The sequence below is a fragment of the Vulpes lagopus genome, chromosome 12 (assembly GCF_018345385.1).
Source record: "Vulpes lagopus strain Blue_001 chromosome 12, ASM1834538v1, whole genome shotgun sequence".
In the NCBI taxonomy this organism is placed as follows: Eukaryota; Metazoa; Chordata; class Mammalia; order Carnivora; family Canidae; genus Vulpes; species Vulpes lagopus.
The window spans coordinates 81000657-81023891 of NC_054835.1; the positions used below are offsets into that span (position 1 = coordinate 81000657).

At 37.3% G+C, this 23235-nt stretch overlaps 1 protein-coding gene across 8 annotated transcripts in view; it reads left to right on the forward strand.

The window, feature by feature from the left end:
- The window catches only part of YTHDC1 (YTH domain containing 1), a 39186-nt gene extending 34532 nt beyond the window's left edge, over positions 1-4654 (forward strand). For all 8 annotated transcript variants that reach the window (XM_041725525.1, XM_041725531.1, XM_041725527.1 and 5 more), the window contains 2 exons: positions 1050-1184; positions 3647-4654. In XM_041725525.1, coding sequence (XP_041581459.1) covers positions 1050-1184; positions 3647-3871 — 360 coding nt within the window. In that variant the 3' untranslated portion in view covers positions 3872-4654. The remainder of the gene's footprint in view (positions 1-1049; positions 1185-3646) is intronic.
- Positions 4655-23235: the final 18581 nt, after the last annotated feature.

The following is a 23235-nucleotide window of genomic DNA, read 5'->3' on the forward strand; positions in this document are numbered from 1 at the left end:
GGGCATTGTGCTTATCTTTGTGTGGTTTGAAATATAATGAATATCAATGTTGACCTCATGCGAGTGTTGAGAAGATAATTTACAAAATACATGTAAAGTTTAGCATAGTGCTTGATCCCAGTGCTTATTAGTAAATTCTTTCTATAAAATAAGATTAAATCCTGCACATAACCTTTTCCCATATATAATTTTTAATTTTTTTCTTTCTGTAAGAAAGCTGAATTTTATTCTTAGAGTATCTTTTAAGGTTTTGAGGATAGCTGAAGCATTAATTCCTGAGAAATAAAGAACTTGGATGTTTAAGTAGTTCTTATTGTGTTCATCTTTTTTTTTTTTTTTTAAATGCTGCCTGTAATGTGGTCTCTTCATCTGACTTATTTCACTTAAGGTACTGTATACAGATAGATGAATTATAAGATTACTTTCCTTTTCTGTGAAAGTTTTAAAAAGCCAAAATATTATCTTGGTGCCAACTAGGAAAGTAACCTTTGATTTGCCTTTACTTATTTTATAATGGCATTTAAAAATTAATTAGGTCCTGGAGGGTAGATGTTTACATAGTGGTCAAGACTGATTCTAGAGGCAGGATGCCTGACCATGTACCCAGCTCCACCTTTTTACTAGCAGTCTGATTTTAAGCAAATTGCTTAACCAGTTGGTGGCTCCGTTTTCTTTGATGTAACCTAGGAATAACAGTACCAATCTCATTGGGTTGATGTGAGAAATAAGATGTGGAAAGTGCTTAGGACAGTGCCTGGCTCATTGTAAGCACTGTGTGAGGGTTCATTGTGTTCTGTTATTTAAATGATATGGTCTGAAAGTGTAAGCATGTTAAATCCTAAAGGATGTATAATTAATTCATCACACATATATTTTCAACAAGTACATTAGGAAGGTTTTTGAAGAACCTTATTGCCATCAAAGTAAATGGATAGTACAGATTATTAAATTATTTATTTGGGATAGGTAGTTTGGGTAGGGGAATTCTAAGAACAGTTTATTTACAAGGGTATTTGATAGATGTTTATGGAAGTGGTTTTCTTTTTTAGGCTCCTTATCCTGGAATGGAACAACCTCCACACCATCCTTACTATCAGCACCATGCTCCACCTCCTCAAGCTCATCCCCCTTACTCAGGACATCACCCAGTACCACATGAAGCAAGATACAGAGATAAACGAGTAGTAAGTGCACGAGAAGGCTCAAGTGTGAGGGAACTACTTTGAATTCTGTAGATAATAACTATAGGGATACCAGAGTATGTTGAGTGGTAGATTGTTTCATATTCATAGTGCATACTGTTTTGAAGTAATTTACAACTTGTTTTTATTAGAAATGGCTAATCCCTTTGGATTATTTAAATAGGCTGTATTTCCACTGATCAAACAGATGTATATGTTGAGGCAACTCCTACATATAACTCCTAGGTAATATCCTAGAGATAAAGTATACTAGGATATTTTATTTCTGTATAGGGGTCTTCAATTATAACTGTAATTATTATTGCAAATAGATATTTCTAAGATTTCTGTATATTTTGACTCAGTTTTCATAGGATAGATGGTATGTAGTGAATTAACAGGTCATCTCTAGTCTCATTTACTTATTATTTCTCTTCCAAATTTTGTCAGTTCTCCTCCTGTATCTGATTCTTAAGATGATGCTAACAAAAGATAAACATGTTAATAAGGAAGGCAGATGAATGGTTGTCCTTTAGTAATTATTGGTTCTAATAATTTGATATGGGAATGCCTGGGTGGCTCAGTGATTGAGTGTCTGCCTTTGGCCCAGGGCATGATCCTGGAGTCCTGGCATCAAGTCCCACATCGGGCTCCCTGCATGGAGTCTGCTTCTCTCTGCCTGTGTCTTTGCCTCTCTCTTTTTGTGTTTCTCATGAATAAATAGTCTTTTAAAAAATAATAATTTTATATGGTTGATTTGAAAAGTGTTTTTGATCACTTCAAAACAGGATGAATGAAAGGCAATCTCTAGTTAGAGATTTCTGGGTTTTTATTATACTAGTTGGGTGTGTGTTCATTAAATGATTGATGTTCATTTTTTTCCCCTTAATAGTACTTTTATTTTTTAAACTGAAATTGTCTCCTTGTACTTGTTATTACAGTTCCTTTGTGTGTAAATTTGATAGTCTTAGAAAAGTAGTTGTTAAAAATAGGATGTACAGTTTGGACACCTCCTGTGCGCCCCCCCACTCCCCCGCCCTTGAGGTGATGAGTTTTTTTTTAATCTTCCCACTTAGTTGAAGAGCATGCATGTTTGAGAGGGCCAGTCAGAGCAGCCTAGCCTATCTTTGAAATACTTTTATGTTACTTATTTTCTTATTCTCATAAAGATACTAATTCAAAACCAAATCATATTAGGTTCTTTAATAGTGAAACAATTTGAGAATCCTAAGAGGCTTTTTTTCATTCACACAGGAAGACATACACAGCCTATGTATGATGAAATCTTAGTTGGCTAGATGGGTTGTATTTTTATTTTTATTTTTTTTAAGATTTTATTTATCCATTCATGAGAGACACACACAGAGAGAGGCAGAGACACAGGCAGAGGGAGAAGCAGGCTCCACGCAGGGAGCCCGATGCAGGACTTGATCCTGGGACTCTAGGATCACACCCTGGGGTGAAGGCAGGTGCCAAACTGCTTAGCCACCCAGGGATCCCCGATGAGTTGTATTTTAAAAAATGCTTTATATAGATGATTACATGATTTTCAAAATAGGAATTCTTTGTAAGTGTCTTTTATTAAAGGGTATTTGTCTTTTTTGTGTAAATTTTTGATTAGTATATATATTTTATGCTAATATTCATGTATTCATTGTGTGTGAGAGGTAAGGTGGCATTGTGTTTTTGAACCTTATATTCTGAATATTTAAGATGACTTTTGAAAAAAGACCAAGGTCAGTAAGTAAAGATGAGAACTAAGAGTAGAAAGCTAGAGCAGAGCTCAAGCTTAGAAGTAGCCACTATGATAATTTGTACCTCACTTGGACAGTTGTTCATCTTACCTTCTCTTGTCTTCCTCAGCCTTTTATGTATTATCAGCCTTTTATGTATTATTAGATCTATGTGGAGTAGATCTATGTGGAGAATCTTACTAGAGTACTTATTTTCTTAAAATTCTATTGTATTTCATAAGTTGTCATTAACAGTGGTTTAGTTTGAAAGAAAATCTGTAATGTAAGAATTCCTGATTTTACCATAAGAGGGCAGACTGGGTTCAGGTTAGTTTGTAGAATCAAAGAAGGAAAAAAAGGGTTCAGTTGTAGAAAAACACTGGTGATACTTAGCATAGTTGGCATCAGGCTTGTATCCATGATGGTTGATGATCGTCACTAGGTTGATTACTTTGACTTAAATCTTATTAAAAAGATTGGTTGGAAAAATCACTGAAGTTATATAGGAAACTGCATGAAGTAAGTTTCAATAAGATTTAAATACTCTGTTGTAGGTGTCTAGTTAGTAAGACATCAAGGTCTTTTTTCTAAGCAGTGTCAAAATTGCATTTGCAAATTAATGCATTAGTGCCTTTTTGTAGATTTTTTTTCTTTAGAGTAATTCATAATATAGGGACTCATAAGTTCCATTTGACTTTTGACATAGCTAACCCATTTCTTAACCTTTTCTAGCATGATTATGACATGAGGGTGGATGATTTCCTTCGTCGCACACAAGCTGTTGTCAGTGGTCGGAGAAGTAGACCTCGTGAAAGAGATCGAGAGCGAGAGCGAGACCGCCCTAGAGATAACAGAAGAGACAGAGAACGAGATAGAGGACGTGATAGAGAAAGAGAAAGAGAGCGATTATGTGACCGGGACAGAGACCGAGGGGAGAGAGGTCGATATAGAAGATAATGCGCTTTTGGAAGCACTGATTGTTTAAAGATAAAAAAAAAATCTTGTATTTTTTTTTTTTTTTGTGTGTGTTTACAAGTAGTAAATTTATTTTCAGCGGTCTACTTAAAGTTCATTGTGTAGAAGGGTTTATTATATCCCTCTTTGTTCCAAGCATGCAGTATAATAAGAACTGGAAAAACTCAGATCCTCCAAAAATACACAGTTGACAATTTGAGTTGACACTTTTATTGGAGCAGAATGGAACAGTCCAAGAATGTAGATATTGATTCATTCTCCATAAATGTTCATCTACTTATAGTGTGTTTATCCTAGTTATTTTTTGTTTGTTTTCTTTCTTTTGGATCTTGATTGATGACTGCCATGATACTTTGCTTTGATGTGTTTCTAAATGTAGTTGCACATGGTTCAGTAAAAATAATGCTGCTATCAAGTATGCAAATATTGAAGTATGATGGTTTGACAGTATGGCAGTGTTGTAGCAGCCTCTTTGTTTCTCCCTTTTCCTCTTTTTTTAATCTTAAAAAGTCACTTTTTATTTTTCTTCAGTCTTCAATGATGAGAGCAATATTAAGAAGACATTGCTATCTAATTTTTAATCTTTTTAAATAAAAAATTCCTATGTTCAGTAGCATGGTTAATGCTTTCGTTTAGCTTTCCCCTCCAAACTGTATACATTGGCTTGGAATGTTCACAACTTGCGTGTGTGGCAGCAGAAGATAATTCCCATATTCTACATTGCTACTGTTTTGTATAAAATAAATTGGTAAAGATTGACACTTACCTTTTGTACTTCTTTCTTGTCTGTTTGCAAGTTTGTTTTAACCATTACTGGCATAAAATAATGCTTTGTGTTTAGGAACTGTAGGAGCCCTGGTTGCTCCCCTCCTCCCTTGCCTATTTAGCAGAAATGATTGACTAGGCCAATTATATTAAAGCTTAGTTCTATTCTAATATAAGAACTAATGGCACAGATGGGATTATGTTGATATTTGGTTAAGTATTCATCTGATAACAGCTTTGGATCTACTCTGGTCACAGGATTGTTTTATTTCAGGTTTTTTGTTGTTTCATCTTTGATAAGTGAATTACCTTAAAGCTGTTATTCTATTTTACTTTATTTTTTAAAGATTTTATTTATTTATTTATTCATGAGAGACACACACACACACACACACACACAGAGAGAGAGAGAGAGAGGGAGAGAGAGAGGCAGAGAGACAGGCCCAAGGAGAAGCAGGCTCTATGCAGAGCCCGATGCGGGACTCGATCATGGGACTCCAGGATCACACCCTGGGCCAAGGGCAGGCGCCAAACCTCTGAGCCACCCAGGGATCCCCTATTTTACTTTTAAAATGCACTTTTAAATTAACCTTTTACAGTTGCATAGTTTTTTAAAATTTTTTTAAAATTTTCATTTATTTATGATAGTCACAGAGAGAGAGAGAGAGAGAGGCAGAGACACAGGCAGAGGGAGAAGCCGACTCCATGCACCGGGAGCCCAACGTGGGATTCGATCCCGGGTCTCCAGGATCGCGCCCTGGGCCAAAGGCAGGCGCCAAACCGCTGCGCCACCCAGGGATCCCAGTTGCATAGTTTAAGTTAACCATCAATCCTTCCCAGTGGTAACAAGGTATATAAAATAGAGGGCCATGCTAGAATGTAGTTTATGAAAGCCTTTTTTTGCATTTCAGTTTGAGTTATACCTGAAAGTTTGGCTTTTATTAGGTTGAATATTTAAACATTTGGGATATATAAATATTTGACCACTTTTTTCACATAGTATCCTGTTTACCTATTTACATTGCACTCTGTTCCAAGTCACGATCACAGTTTTACATTTAATCTGTATTGGTCTGAAAAGGACTTGAGGGAACTTAACTCTTGAAAGATATTTGAAACTATCAGTTTACTGCTTTATATTCTCCGTGGCATTTAGAAAATTTTTTTCCATGCATTCATAATTAGTAGTTTTACTTACATGTTTCAAAAATAAAGCCTAAGGATTTATTTTAAATGTGTGCAGTGTGGTAGAGAAGAAAGAACATTTAGCTGGGTGTTTTAGGAAACCTGGGTTCTAGTTGCAGCATTGCCTTTCATTAGCCTGGAAATAGTAATATAAGGGAGGTTACTTCACTGATGTTTGTATTCATCAATAACTTACAGAAATTAATAGCTAAGGGTTTTTAAACTGAAATCTTCTGAGATGTACAAGAATCCCCAAAAATGTTATTTTAAGAAATAACCAATTATACAAAAATACGTAATATTAAAGTCATGTCCCTGAAATAATAGTAATAAATTAGAAATCAAATTAACAGGATGTAAAGGTACTTTGTGCTGCTTCCATTACTGACATTTCATCCTGTAACATCCTACTTCCTATTTTTATAGATGGGAGAGGCAGGGTCAGAGAGATTAAACTTGCCCCAGAGTACAAAAGTAGCAATTGATGAGCAAGTTTCCATCCATATTTTATCTAATTTGGTGTTTCTAAAGAAGTTACCTCATCTGTTTTGGAAAGAAAGAGAACATAAATTTATAGAACATCTATTAAAACTGGTGGTAGGTTCTACTAAGGATATTAAACATATTTTCTTCAAGCTTTCTTATTAAGGAGAGGCTTTTCCTGACCTGTCCAGTCACATAGATGTTACCCTATGCTTTGTATTTTGGGTGTTAAGCTTATTAATTCTCCATTTAATTCTAAGGAGCTAACATTTATTGATTTCTTACTAATTATTCTGTATACTTCTATTAGCTCATTTAATTTTCCCAATAACCTCTCTCTCTCTCTCTCTCGGATGACAAAACTGACAGGAACATAGTGTAAAAGATTGCTTTATAAATTTTTTACCCCCTGTGAAGAGGAGTCAAAATAATAGACCTGTAAAATTGAAATGTTTGATTAGTTGAAGACATGATAGTTTTTCTTACTGTAAGAGGCATGATTTCTTCCATGAACTCTATGATGTTAAGCCTAAAAATCTCTGTATTTAAAATTTATTTATTTTTTAAGAATTTATTTTATTTATTCATGATAGACATAGGCAGAGACACAGGCAGAGGGAGAAGCAGGCTCCACGCTGGGAGCCCAACACGGGAATCGATCCTGGGACCCCAGGATTGTGCTCTGGGCCAAAGGCAGGCGCTAAACTGCTGAGCCACCCAGGGATCCTCCAAAATTTAGAAATCAGTCTGGAATTTTATTAGCTAGAGTAAAAGTTCAAGGGAATGAAATTGAATTCAGGTATGTCACTTCTCTTTTGGCCTTGCTTTCTCCTATAATGGCTTTATGTTTAGTTGTAGTCTATCACCACCTCCAGGCTTCCATCATCCATATACTTACCAGTGTCCGTTTTCCGCTGAATTTCTGTATCATTTCCTCAAAAGGACTGAATAGCCATGCTAGTTTCACAGAGCCAGCTCTGATAAAATGTGTGTTCAGGGAAGTGGGGTTCTTTGACCAGGCAGTATGGAAAGCAAAAGAAGCAGGTGATAATATGGTCAGCTGCAGGGAAATTACATCAGAAAGCAGTTTCCAAATCAAAGTAACAGATGTGTAATCAAACGCATGATTTCATATAGAACTAATATCTGAATGTCTGACTTTACACTCACTGAGAATATTTTGTAATAGGCATAGCTTCTTTCTGGATATTTCTTTTCATCCTGCTGTAGAATGCATTGGTCAGTCTTCTGAAGGACATAGATTCTGTTTGTCATACTGTTAAAACTATCCCGGGGGATGTTGGATGTATGGAATAAGAAGGAAATGAGAATTGTTGCCTGCATTTCCCTGACTATTCTAGAATTCCCTGACTTCAAGGTAAGGGTGACTGAAATATAAATCATTTTATCCTGATTTTTAAAATGGTTAGATAACGTATAGAAAAAATGCCTAATCCAATTTGATATGCTTATTAAAAATGAGGTGTGACATTGGCCCAGACCTTTTTTTTGTGGGGTGGGATGCAAACTTTAGACCTCAAGTTCATTGTAGTAGGAATAGGAGGAATCTTAAAGCTTGATTTATATCATACAAATCATCTAATTTTTTTGCTTGTTTCTAAATCTTTACTTTTGTTTCCCTTTCAGTTTCTTCTTTCTGTGTGTCTCTGTGTGGCATCCAAAAGACTGTTCAATCCTACTAGTGATATTCAGGGTATAACAGGTCAGTAAATGCTTGTTAGAGATACGGCTTTGAATGATAGTGAAAGGAACTTTGTTTTTAAATTATATGGTGAGAAGACAGGAAGCTGCAGTTAGCCTCTCAAAGTTTCTAAGGGACTCTAATTCTGAAATATAAGCTCAGTTTTTGGCTGATATATATCCGTTGGCAAATAACTAGTTTATAGAATGTAAAACTGCATGCTTCCCAGTTTGTAGTATGTTTCAGAAGTGGATGAGAATTATGGTACAAATTAAGACAAGTGGTTTTCATAGAACATTCTCTTCAGATGAAAGAAGTGTTTTCCATCTGTTTAAAGAGTTTTTAACTGAAGTCTATGGGGATGGAATGTTAATTGAGATTAATTTTTGCTCTTATTTTTGTATTTTCAAACTTTAAGTGCACATGAAATCTATATGTACTACATAGAGATTTCCTTCTGGGGATTTTGGGTAAAGTTAAATCCTCATTTTTGTCGTGTCTTATTTCAAAATTACACACCCATGTTCTGGAGTATAGGAAACGTCATTCAAAAACGGACTGTTATACTTTATAAGTAGACATCTTTAGAACTATACATTGTAGTATAGCAGCTGTCTGTCATTGCTGCCATGAGAGCACACAGTTTTGAGAGCTTTGAGAACAGACACTACTGACTGTATTAATAAGATTTATTTATTTATTTATTTATTTATTTATTTATTTATTTATTATAGTTTTAAATAATTTTAATGGGGTTACTGATTTCCTATATGGTCTTCATTCTTTTATCCAAACAGTTCTTTATCACTTACATATCTGGTCCCACTATAACCCATGTCATTCAAGACTAGCTAGCCCCATCATCAGAGTAGACCTGATTGGCCTATATTAGTTTATTTCCCTAGGAACTCCTAAATCTGTCAGGGCATGGCATTCCTTTTGCCAGGGCTTGGCTTAGAACTGAGCAGTTTACCATACATAGATAGGCCAGTGAAATGCCATGGGAGTTTTTTTGAGGATTTCTGGGAAAGAGGTTTATTTGCTCTCAGGAGACATTCAGGGAAGAAATACTTTTTTCACCTCGGGGAACTAAATTATGTGACTGAAGCCTGGAATTGTTAAACTATTTTGCCAGCTTCAGGAAACTGGTTTAAGATAAATCCAACAAGCAAGAAGACAAAGCCAAAATTATGTTGCATGATAGAATAGAATGGAACTTTTTTTTTTTTTTTTTAATATTTGAGGAACTTTGCTTTTTTCACTAGACCTTGAAACAAAGACTAAAGTACAGTCAAGCATTTGGGAAGAGGTCATGGATCTGGATAAAATAGAGAGTGAGGGCACAGGATCAATAGGGACAAACATCATTTTAAAGTACATTTCAGCTCATCCAGAAGTCCTACAGCGATATGTTTTATAACTAGACCCATCAGATCTAAGTGTGGATGTGGAGGAAAGGTGTTCAGCACAAGGCAAATTAGGTAAAGCAAAAACTTTTTATGATGTCATTTAATCATCACAGCATTTCTGGTGGGTGCTTCAGACTTTATTGCATTTAATAAAGTCAGGCTTTGAGCTTCATTGTTTTTGTTTTATTTTGAGCCTCATTGTTTTAATTCCATAGCCAATAATCATATTTTAACATTTATTGAGGTATCATTGACATACGACATATTAGCTTCAGGTATACATGATAGTGATTTGACATTTGTATATATTGCAAAATGGTCACCACCAACAGTTACTATCTGTCACCTTACAAGGTTAATGCAGTGTGTTGTGTATATAACTATATTCCCCGTGGTATACATTGTATTCCCATGACTACTTTTATAACTGGACCTTTGTACTTAATCACCTTCACCATGCTCTCCCACCACTGCCCCACTCCCCTCTAGCAACTACCAATCTGTTCTCTGTATTTGAGTCTGAGTTTTGATTTTTTTTTTGTAGATTTCACATAAATGAAATCATGTGATCTTTGTCTTTCTCTGTTAGATCTATTTGACTTAACATAATACCCTCAAGGTTTCTCTATGTTGTTGCAAATGATGAGATTTCATTCTTTTTATGGCTGAGTAATATTCCTGTGTGTGTGCACACATGCATATATGTGTGTGTATCATATCTTTACCCACTTGTCCACTGATGGAAACTTAGGTTGTTTCCATGTCTTGTCTATTATAAGTAATGCAGTGAAATGGGAGTGCATAATATATTTTTGAATTGGTGTTTTCAGTTTTTGAGTAGATACTCAGTAGTGGAATTGCTAGGTTACATGGTAGTTGTATAATTTTTTAAAAAATTTTATTTATTCATAAGAGACAGAGAGAGAGAGGCAGAGACACAGGCAGAGGGAGAAGCAGGCTCCATGCAGGGAGCCCGACTGGGGACTTGATCCCGGGCATCCAGGATCACGCCCTGGGCTGAAGGTGGTGCTAAACCGCTGAGCCACATGGGCTGCCCAACTGTATAATTTTTTGAGGGACCTTCACATTGTTTTCTCCAGTGGCTGAACCAATTTACACTCCCATCAACAGTGCACAAGTTTCCTTTTTCTCCACATCCTCACCAACACTTGTTATTTTTTGGCTTTTTGATAATAGCCATTCTAACAGATAAGAGGTAATACCTTGTGGTTTTAATGTGCATTTCTCTGATGATTAGTGATATAAGCACTTTTTTTTTAAAGATTTATTTATTTATGATAGACATAGAGAGAGAGAGAGAGAGAGAGAGAGATTGAGGCAGAGACACAGGAGGAGGGAGAAGCAGGCTCCATGCTGGGAGCCCAACTCGGGACTTGATCCCGGGACTCCAGGACTGCGCCCTGGGCCAAAGGTGCTAAACCGCTGAGCCACCCAGGGATCCCCAATATAAGCACTTTTCATGTACCTGTTGGCCATCTGTGTGCCTTCTTTGAAGAAATGTCTATTGAGATATTTTGCCTGTTTTCTTAAAAAGATTTTATTTACATACTTGAGACACAGCGTGAGTGGGGAGGAGGGGCAGAGGAAAGGAAGAAGCAGACTATCCACTGAGCAGGGAGCCTGACGTGGGGCTTGATCCCAGGACCCTGAGACCATACTCTGATCTGAAGGCAGATGCTTAACTGACTGAACGACCCATGTGCCTCTTTTTGCCCTATTGGATTCTTTTTTCTGCTTTTGAGTTGTTATGAATTCTTTTTTATATTGTGGTTACTAACCCTTTATCAGATAAGTGACTTGCAGATATTTTCTGCTATTCTGTAGGTTGCCTTTTCATCTTGATTTCCTTTGCTGTGCAGAGGCTCTTTACTTTGATGTAGTCCCATCTGTATATTTTTGCTTTTGTTTTTAGGGTCCTATTTAAAAGATCGTCGCCAAGACCAATGTCAAGGAGCTTGCCACCTCTGTTTTCTTCTAGGAGTTCTGTGGTTTCACGTCTTAAGTTTAGGTCTTTAATCCAACTTGTGTTAATTTGTATTTGATGTAAAACAGCCCAAGATGGGGCTTGAACTCACCACTCTTGAGGTCAATACCTAATTGAAATCAAGAATCTGATGCTTACCTGACTGAGCCACCCGGGTGCCCCACCAATAGCCTACAGTTTTAATTATGATTGCATTTTAATGCAGTTTGAAATCAGGGATTGTGATGCCTCCAGCTTTGTTTCTTAAGAGATTGCCTTGACTATTCAGAGACTTGTTTCCATATAAATTTTATGATTGTTCTATTTCTGTGATAAATGATAATGATAATATTTCTGTGATAATGATGATTTTGGTAAGAATTGCATTGAATCTGTGTACTGCTTTGGGTAGTATGGACATTTTAACAATACTAATTCTTCCCATCTGTGAGTACAGAATATCTTTCTATTTATTTGCGTCTTCCTCAGTTTCTTTCAGCAATGTCTTGTGTTCAGTACACAAGCCAATCATTTCCTTGGTTAAATTTATTGCTGTGTATTTTATTTTTGATGCAATTGTAATTGTGATTGTTTTTCTTAATTTCTCCCTGATAGTTCATTATTAGTGTATAGAAATGCAGCAGATTTTTTTTTTAATTTTTTTTTTTTTATTTATTTATGATAGAGAGAGAGAGAGAGAGAGAGGCAGAGACACAGGCAGAGGGAGAAGCAGGCTCCATGCACTGGGAGCCCGACGTGGGATTCGATCCCGGGTCTCCAGGATCGCGCCCTGGGCCAAAGGCAAGCGCCAAACCGCTGCGCCACCCAGGGATCCCTGCAGCAGATTTTTTATACTGATTTTGTAGCTTATTAACTTTACTGAATTTATTTAACAGTTCCCTGAGAGCATCTCCATTAGCCACTAGAAGTGTGCCAGACCAGAAGCCTGGCCCTTCAGCCAAAGCTCCTGGAGATAGGCTCTGTCTCAGAAAGAGGATGTGCTTCAGTCTGCTATCTGTGCAATACCCTTGGGATAATAATCTGCCAAGAGCTAGCTGCCTTTCCAGTTGTTAAGTCCCAGGGAACCCAGAAATGCAAGCCCCACAGGCCTCCCAGGGCCAAGTAATCAAGAGCTTCCCTTGAGTTGCAGCCATAAAATCAGGGACACCAGCTGTAAGACCTGGGCATCCGATGAGTGTAAAAGCTTCCCTCTGGGGGGTTCTGGTTCTCTGGAGAGTGGTAGAGAGTCTGAAGGTGATGAGAGGAGAGGGGAGATAAAGTGTCAAAAGTGGCTCTCAGCAACCTCCATCCCCTGAGAGTATCCCAAAAAACTCCTGCCCCCTGGCCAGTGCTTCTAAGGTTAGCAAATGTTTCTTTCACATAGGTTTGGAGGTTTTTTTAGATGGCTGCTTCTGTGCTGGGCTCTGTGGTGGGTGAGTCAGCATGCAAACCCTTTAAGAGCTGTTCTCAGTTCATTACAGTCCTTTGGGTCTTATGGACATGAGCTTTCAAACTGTATGTTTTGGGGGTCTTAAAAGTTGGGGTATCCAATTTTGGGAAACTAAGCTATTGCTCTTCAGGAAGAAGCTTTGGGGTTGTGAGTTCCCTTCTAATTGTGGTTCAGTGCACTGGGGGTGGGGTTTATGGTGGAATTGGATCTCAGGCTCTCCTGTCTGCCTTATTAAATGTGTGACCTCTCTCATTTGCCCTATGTAAAAGAGTTGCTCAGCTAGTTTTCAAGTCTTTCTCAGAGGAAATTATTACATATGTAGCTGTAGATTCCATGTGTCTGTGGGAGGAGGCAAGTTCAGGATCTTTTCTGCATTACCGTCTTGAACTGCATTGCATATTGTCCCAACACAAATATCTAGTCTTAGAGCTTCTGTTAAAAATGGTGAGGAAATTCATATTTGCTCAGCTAAACTGCTGAGCTACCCGGGGATCCCTCATTTTACATTTTGATAGGCATTGTCAAGTCATTCTTGAGACAGTTGTACAATTTACTTATAAGTCTCTGGGACTTGCCCCTATTCTCTTGTCAGTACTGGAATATTTAGAGCCCTTAAATTCCTGCCAGTCTTGGGGCAGCCCAGGTGGCTCAGTGGTTTAGCGCCTGCCTTTGGCTCAGGGCCTGATCCTGGAGACCTGGGATCGAGTCCCACGTCGGGCTCCCTGCATGGAGCCTGCTTCTTCCTCTGCCTGTCTCTGCCTCTCTCTCTCTCACTCTGTCTCTCATGAATAAATAAATAGAATATTAAAAAAAAATTCCTGCCAGTTTAACAGGAGAAAAACAGCATTTCATTTCTGTATTAATTTGTATTTATTTATAAATTTGAGCATCTTTTCATAAATTCATTTAGCCATTTATATTTCTTTTCCTGGCAATTGCCTTTTCCTAGTCCCTGCTCATACATTTGGGAGTACTTTATGCACATGAATAATACATGTATGAATATTAATGGTTTCTGATATATATTCTCTACTAATGATAGGTTATCTTTTTTTATGGTATCATCCTTCATTTAAAAGTTTAAATCTTTCATACATTTAAATATGTAATTAGTTCATTTATGGGTTCTTGATTTTTCTGCTGTTTTCATTTTCAGTTTTTCATAAATTTTTAAATTTTAAAGTTTTTTTTTTTTGTTTTTTAAATCTGTAATACTTAGACCTAAAATTTGATTTTGTAAGAATATGGCTCTGAGATCTCATTGCATATTGTCCCAACACTATTATCATTGAGTAATCATGTCTGAATGATTTTCCAAGCCTCTTATCATACACACTGTATCTATATACACCTGGTTCAATTTTGGATGCTAGTCTGTTCTTTGATCTACATATATATCTGTATTTGCACCAGGGGCCACAGTGTTTTATAACTGTGTATTGTTCACTCTCAATCTTCCTTTTATTTTTGTGCATTTAAGATTATTCCATAATAACTATAACATTTTTATGCCTTTTAAAGATATTTTCAGGATTTTGAATAAATTCATCAAGCCCATTAATTATTTGGAGAGAATAATTTAAATGTTGAGGTTACCCATCCAGGTACCAGTTTGGAGAGAATAATTTAAATGTTGAGGTTACCCATCCAGGTACCAGTTTGGAGAGAATAATTTAAATGTTGAGGTTACCCATCCAGGTACCAGTTCTTGCCATTTTTTTTTTCATGTCTTTATGTTTTTAAGTAAATCTTTATATTTCTCTTCCAGTTTGTGTTACACATTTCTCATTACGACTATTATTTTTTTTTAATTTATTTATTTATTCATGAGAAACACAGAGAGGGAGAGAGAGGCAGAGACACAGGCAGAGAGAGAAGCAGGCTCCATGCAGGGAGTCCGACGTGGGACTCGATCCCAGGTCTCCAGGATCATGCCCTGGACTGAAGGCGGCACTAAACCGCTGAGCCACCCGGGCTGCCCTCATTAGGATTATTTTTATTTATTTTATGTTTCTGTTGCTATTGTGACAAATTCTACAATACCTTATGATGGACTTCTTTTCTCTTAGGAAATATACTGATTTTTATTTATTTATTTATTTATTTATTTATTTATTTATTTATTTATTTATTTATTTTTAGAGGTGCGGGGGTAGGAGGGGGCAGCGGGGCAGAATCTTTAAGTATATTCTCCACTGAATGTGGAGCCCAAAGCAAAGCAGGGCTAAATCTCACAACTCATGAAATCTCACAACCTGAGCCGAAATCACGAGCTTATTTTTTTTTATTATTATTATTTTTTTATTTATGATAGTCACAGAGAGATAGAGAGAGAGGCAGAGACACAGGCAGAGGGAGAAGCAGGCTCCATGCACCGGGAGTCCGATGTGGGATTCGATCCAGGGTCTCCAGGATCGCGCCCTGGGCCAAAGGCAGGCGCCAAACCGCTGCGCCACCCAGGGATCCCAAATCACGAGCTTATTAATCCACCGAGCCACCCAGGTGCCCCAGAAATACACTGTTTTAATACTGAGAACTTAAATAACCTGTGGTAACTTTTCATTTGTTGTGTTTGATTTTTCTTGATACCATATTACCCACAAGTGAGGACAAATTTTCTTCCTGTGCTCCAAATTTTATGTTTACGTAGTTTTCTTTTGAATTGGCCAGGCCTTCCAGTACAATACTGAGTAAGAGACTAACAACTAAACATTCTTGTCTAATTCTTGATTTTAATGATAATACTTCATTGGGGAAGGGGGAAAAAAAGAAAGCAACTTAGCAAAAACTTAAGAATTCATCCATGTGGTTAGACAGATAAAATGGTATCTATAGGCTTATATTGAAAGAGATGTATCTTCTGATAATCAGCCTTATTTAACCATTTCAGTTTTTGTTTTTTTTTTTTTTTGCTGATAGTTGTTTATCTCTAAAGCTAAATAATATATAGCTATTCCAAGATTTGTATTTTAGATAATGTACATGTATTTAATAAATTTACCCAACCTTCATAAAACTTACTGCCTCTTTCCAAATCAGCCACATTTTTCGTCTCCATTCCTTCACTGAGAAACTGCAACCACTATGTCTTTTTTTAGAGATCACTTTACCCGTCTCTTTATTTTGTGAGATGAGGACATTGGTTCTTCTGTCCTTGCACCTATCTTTGTACCTCCATTAACCTCCTGCCTTCAACTAACTACTCTAAAATGTACTGCTTTTACATTGTCAAGGTTAATGACATTTATATTGTTTTGTAACCAGAGTTAAAGTTTCTATCCCTTGTAGATTGATTCTTAACAGTCAGTAAATATAATTTTCTTTGCTTTGTATATTGCAACTATTATCCACTCCGAAGCCAAATAATATTGTTTACTTCTGTACGTGTCACATGTCATGACACCCATGCTCCTGAATGGATAATATTCCTAAGGTAAATTTTAATTGCGTTTCTTTACTCCTTCACCCCTCTACCCCCATATTTCTTCTTCCTCTTTTTCCTCTTTCTTTGCCATTGCTTCCTCCTCAAACTCCCTGTAGCCCCGCCCCCCCATAATTTTCTTCCTCATGTCCTCCCTTTCTTCCAGTTCTTCAGTCATCTTCTCTTTCGTTCATTTTTAACTAAGAGGTCTTCTACCTGGAGCCATGTGTATCTTCCTTCTCCAACCTAACCATACGACTTGGCACAGCAAATGCACCAAGAGTCCACTGTTTAGTGGTTCCAATTTCTTTTTGTTTCTTGATTTAGAGGGTTTTTTTGGAGCAAATTCTTCACATAACTGCTTTAGAAAGTTTAATGGTCATTAGTGCTGTTTACCATATATTTTTCTCCCCTGCACACACCACCGACCTTCCAGGCACACTGTAAGTTTGTATGTTTCTGTTGTCTAAAATTAACTTGCTTTTCCCTTAGTGAAAAAGCCTCTTGTCTTATGTGAGAGTTACCAAAAATCTTCTAGATAGTGGCAGTTCTGTCAGCCTGGTTTCTGGGATGAGGATAATTTGACAGAACTTTCAGTTTAATTGCAGTGGACATGAAACATAAGAGAGAAATACACTTTTATTGTTTTAAGACTGGAAGATTTTTGAGTTATTATTGCAGCATAACAATATATTTTGATATAGGAAGGATATGTGAGTTTTAATTTCTAAAATATTTGAAATTGTGTTACTTTCTGAATACTTGATAGTTAACTTGGAGAGATATAAAACTCTAGATTAAAAAATGCTTTTGTCTCAGAAAAATAAAGACATTGCTCTGTTGTCCTCTAGCCTTTCTTGTTGCTGATGAGACCCTTAGGGAAGTGCAATTCCTATTCCTTTGCAGATAATCAAAAGTTTTTCTTCTCAAATCTTTTAGGATCTTCCATTTATCCTCATTTAAAATTTTATGGTGATGAATATTTTATGCATTCCAGCTTGATTCTCCATTGGCTGTTTTTGAAAATCACATTCATGTCTGTATTCTGGAAAACTTCATTGCTTTGTTTTGCTAATTGCTGCTCTTTTTCTTCTCAGTTCTTTTTTTCTTCATTTTATCTTACTTGGACCCCTACCTAGAGTAATACTTTCTCACAATTTCTGTCATTTTTGTCTTTTTGTTTATACATTTTCAGAGATTTCCTTATGTTTCAAAATGTCTTGTTTTCATGTATTTCCATTTCAGCTACTATAATTTATCTTCTAGGAGTCTCTCTCTGAGCTTATTTTCCTGTAGAAAGCTGAAGTTAAGAAAGGGGCTTGCATATTACTATTTTGTTTCTAGAACTGATCCTATGAAACAGGTGTGTAGGAAAAGGAGGAAGGGAAAGCCAGTACCAAGTTTCATTATCATCCTGGTCCCTGCTGTGGTTTCTGTCCTGCTGGGACCATCTAAAGTGGTGTGTAGAATGCTTTTTAGGTTAGGCCACCTAAAAAATGGTAAAGAAGAGAATGTATTATTGGCTTTTGTCTCCCATTTGTCAAGGCTTGCGTATGGTGCTCTCTGCCGTATTTGGATATTCATGTGGTCAACATAGCTTCTTATTAGATGCTCTACACAGTAACAGAGAAACTTGGGGCAGAAAGCAAAATTGTCAGGACAGGTGATAAGTGACACCTTAAATTTTTAAGGAAATTGGTTGACAATGCAATGGCTGAAGGAAAATGAGAGTGGTGGTGAGGTAGAAATCAATGAAGAGGTAAGGTGGGACAAAATGAATGATAAATATAGTCCACATTTTGCAATACTCTTATCCCTTGGTGCCCTCTATTAAGTCCAATCAATGATAGAGTTTTCAAAATGGTGGCCAAGTTCAGCTTTTACAAAGGGGTGTTAATAACAAACTTTTGTCCTCATTATGCACCTGGGCTTGAGGGGATAAGTATTTATCATCTTCCTCCTCTATTACAAATTTCATATTTCCCTCTCTGGGCCACCAGTTTGGCTGTTCTAAATTATTAGTGTGATGGGATGACATGAGCCTTCATTCCCAAGTTATTGCCTTATCCTTCTTGGATTGTGGTTGCTGTAAGTACACCCGTAAGAGTTATCATTTGGCACCGAGTTCTTACCACTCTGAATTTTAGGTATTCCTCTACATCTTCTGGGTTGTGGAAAAATCCCTGTTGTTTCTATCCTGGAACTGTGATCCTAATCAGGGTAATTGTCAGAGTCTTTTGTCCCCACTTATAATAACTCTTTTCTGTTTCAGTGATATGAGTCCAGAATGACCAAGTCATAGGTTTAGTTGAGTAGAAACCTTACTGTGTTCCCTGATAGATTTTTCTTTGCCACCCTACCCCCAGAAGCAGAACCCAGAAAAATATGGGGATTCAATATTTTCAGGCTTGTTCCCCCGCCCTAGGTCTCAGGGTTCCATTGTTCTAGCCAGGGGCTGACTTTGGTGTAGGAGGCCTGTTGAAGTTGTGAGTTGGGTCTCCATTGTAGCTCTGTTATGTTTGCAATTAAATTCTAAATTTGGTTTTCTGCTCCTTCAGAAGAAGTCTAAATACTGCCAAGGAGAACTTCTGGCTTTCACAGCATGTTTCGATTTGATATTTGTTTAAACTGAGCTGTTGTTTTCTTTTTAGAAGCCTTTTATTTTTTTAAAGATTTTATTTATTCATGAGAACACACAGAGAGGATTGAGAGAGAGAGCCAGGCTCCATTCAGGGAGCCCGACGTGCAACTTGATCCCAGGTCTCCAGGATCAGGCCCTGGGCTGAAGGCGGCGCTAAACCGCTGAGCCACCCAGGCTGCCCACGTTAACAGTTTTAAAAGGCTTGTAAAGGGAGCCTGCTTCTCTCTCTCTGCCTGTGTCTCTGCCTCTCTCTCTCTCTCTCTCCGTGTGTGTGTGTGTGTGTCTCATGAATAAATAAATACAACCTTAAAAAAAAATAAAACTGTTAACAAAAGCTATTTTTTGTGGGGATGCCTGGGTGGCTCAGCGGTTGAGCATCTGCCTTCAGCTCAGAGTGTGGTCCTGGAGTCCCAGGATTGACTCCCACATCAGGCTTTCCTTGAGGAGCCTGCTTCTCCCTTTTCCTTGTCTCTGCTTTTCTCTGTGTGTCTCTCATGAATAAATAAAATCTTAAAAAAGCCATTCCCGTTCTATATACTATGTAATTACTATTATGTCCATATAGTCCATAAATCAGTACTTTACCTTCCCTATTCTTTACTCCTCTATGTGAATCATAAATTGTGATTTTACTGAATTCTAGGAGTGTCACCATTGCACATGTCATCAGCAATGAGATGATTATTGCCAGTTACTAGTTAATTGTCCAATTCCCAAGTTTCATCTTGTGGATCTGTTTTTTTTTTTTTTTTTAAGATTTTATGTATTTATTCATAAGAGACACACAGAAAGAGGCAGAGACACAGGCAGAGGAAGAAGCAGGCTCCATGCAGGGAGCTGGACGCAGGACTCGATCCTGGGTCTCCAGGACCACACCCTGGGCTGAAGGCGGCGCTAAACTGCTAAACTACCCGGGCTGCCTTGGATCTGCTTTTAACACCTGCACCCCGATGTTTATAGCAGCAATGTCCACAATAGCCAAACTGTGGAAGGAGCCTCGGTGTCCATCGAAAGATGATGGATAAAGAAGATGTGGTCTATGTACACAATGGAATATTCCTCAGCCATTAGAAACGACAAATACCCACCATTTGCTTCAATGTGGATGGAACTGGAGGGTATTATGCTGAGTGAAGTAAGTCAATCGGAGAAGGACAAACATTATATGGTCTCATTCATTTGGGGAATATAAAAAATAGTGAAAGGGAATAAAGGGGAAAGGAGAAAAAATGAGTGGGGAATATCAGAAAGGGAGACAGAACATGAAAGACTCCGAACTCTGGGAAACGAACTAGGCGTGATGGAAGGGGAGGTGGGCGGGGGTTGGGAGGGACTGGGTGATGGGTACTGAGGTGGGCACTTGATGGGATAAGCATTGGGTGTTATTCTATATGTTGGCAAATTGAACACCAATAAAAAATAAATTCATTAAAAAAAAAAAAAATAAAGCCAGCTCTGGGGCAGCCCGGGTGGCTCAGCGGTTTAGTGCCTTGTGTTTGGCCCAGGGTGTGATCCTGGAGTCCCAGGATCGAGTCCCACATCAGGCTCCCTGCATAGAGCCTGCTTCTCCCTCTGCCTGTGTCTCTGCCCCTCTCTCTGTCTCTGTCTCTCATAAATAAATAAATAAATAAATTAATTAAGTAAGTAAGTAAGTAAGTAAGTAAGTAAGTAAAGTAAGTAAGTAAATAACAAAGCCAGTAATAAATAAATAAATAAATAAATAAATAAATAAATAAATAAATAAATAAATAACAAAGCCAGTTCTGGTACAGATGATCTCAGTGTTCTTCTCAGAGCCTGAGATAAAGATGAGAATGCAGTAGTGTATTTTGAGAAATCCGAAGGTTACAGGAGTAAGGGACAGGGAAAGGTGAAACAGGGAAGTCCAGGGGAGGGAGGAAAGTCAGTACAAGTATATTACCAACTTGATTATGCCTGAACATCTGGGATTTAATCCCACTGAGACCCAGTGAAAAACTGTGTGGAATATACCTGCAAATGACTACCTAGAGGGTAGGAGAGATTATGTTGAACATACTGCTAGATGATACACATGTGAGTGCGAGGTGAGTTTTGTCAGTAGTTGTATGCAGTCATAGTGCAGAATGTGAGAGTTCTGTGCTGTTAGGTTATAACCGTTCAGAAGCTCCTTGTCCCAGCAAAAACTGGAGGGAAAAATGGACTGAAAAGATACGAGATGGGTCATAAGAGGGGTAAAATATACAAGAGCCTTCCCTTTTTTGTTTTATAGTATATTCTTTATATTAGTATATTATTTTTTATATGAATGAAGTATTTTTGGTATCTGAAGTTACTAATCTTTCATTTCTCAAAATTCTTATGTCTATTCTGAGGGGGTGGGCTATATGTGTGTGTGTCTATTTTAGCCTTACCTCTGCCATTTTATTAGTTTTCTCCAAATGTTTGCTCATCTTTGGTTATCCATTTATATTTAAGAATGAAGCAATAGAATGATTCCACCAGAGAAGAGGCACCAAGTAACTGATCACTCTAGTGCACTATGATGGCTGTTTGAACAGATTGGTGATATACAGAGATGGTTACATGGGGGCCTAACAAAATGACTCCCTTTAACCACTACTGTGCTAGCTACCACTCATACAAAGAATCTAAAGAATCTAGCCTGCTAGTGTGTCTATTCTGATTATACATTTGAGATCAGTGAGGCTACAGACTTCTTCAGCCCCATCTTTGAGGCTGGACTTCTATATAGCTGCCATTTCATAAACTTCATTTTGAAATTACTCATCTGAGGGGCACCTGGGTAGCTCATCCATTAAGCATTTGCCTTTGGCTCCCATCATGATCCCAGGTCCTGAGATCTAGCCCCATCAGGCTCCCTGCCCATCTAGGAGTCTGCTTCTCCATCTGCCTCTCTTCTCCCCCCTGCTTTTGCCTATTTTCTTTCTCTCTCTCTCTCTCTCTCTCTCTCTCTGTGCACAAGCTCTCAAGTAAATAGAATTTTTAACAATGAAAGAAATCCTAAATATGTAGTTAAAAATATGAGAAAAAACGTAGTATATTTGAATTACTTATCCTTTGATAAACATTCCATATATGGAATATGGAAGTTAAAACTCTTAGTTACACAATTCCTGACTTAATGGACCCAGCTTCCTGCATTATTATTAAGTTCATAATCATTTGATTTTTGTCTTCCACCTCTATGGTGCTTACATAATTCTGATTGTAAGCAATATATTTGAAATAAACAATACTAGTACAGGGATTATAAAGATGAAAAAATTACATCAGTTCTGTCATTCTGTGTAACCACTTGGAGTTTTGTGTTTAAGTTTTTTGGACTTTTTAGACATTTGAAAGCTGCTAGAATCAGTCTTGAAGAAACACATGGATAGTACTGCAATTTTTAGAATTTATAACGGGATTTTTATGACTCTGCTAAATGTATCTTTACGTTTACATCTTTTCTAACTATAAGTATTATATTGCTTTATATGAAGCCTTTCAGAATTAAAAGTAATGAGAGAATTCTTGATCACCTGTGATTGGACATAGGTTTATGTATCTGGCTATATGGTCTATGGATTGCAAAGATCAACTTTGACAAGGTCATTATCTTATTTGTAGAAGTTACTTCATTAAACAAGTAAATTCAAATTCAGCTTGGGTAGTACACACAGAGTTGTGCTTCAGGCTAATGTGTATGTGTAGGGTTTCTCTCCTCAGTCCCCTCCCCTACCTGACTATTTTTCTAAGAAGATATTAATGCAATTAAGAACATTAATACATTACTTTTTTCTTTGTACTTTGCTATTTATTTTTTACTTTTTAGTGACATAATTATATATTCCAAGTTTAATAAAAATATTCATTGTTTCCTTTCTGGATATTATCATTAGTTTTATTAGTGATTATTGCTAAAAGTAATCTTTGTTGTATAGAAGAATGCTATAAAAATCTCCATATAATCAAAAGTGCTAAGTGTGCCTCATTTCCATCCGTTTATTTTTTTTTAAAGATTTTATTTATTTATTCATGGGAGAAACAGAGAGAGAGAGAGAGAGAGATTGGCAGAGACACAGGCAGAAGGAGAAGCAGCTCCATGCAGGGAGCCTGACGTGGGACTCGATTCCAGTTCTCCAGGACCACGCCCTGAGCTGAAGGTGGTGCTAAACCACTGAGCCACCCGGGCTACCCCATCCAACTGTTTAAATACATCTCTTGTCAGGCAGAAGACCTGCTCTTAACTTGGTTTCTTTTTTCTTTTTGTGATTCACTTTGTAAGTTGTGTTCTAAGTCTAAAGGCTCTAAGGGGATCCCT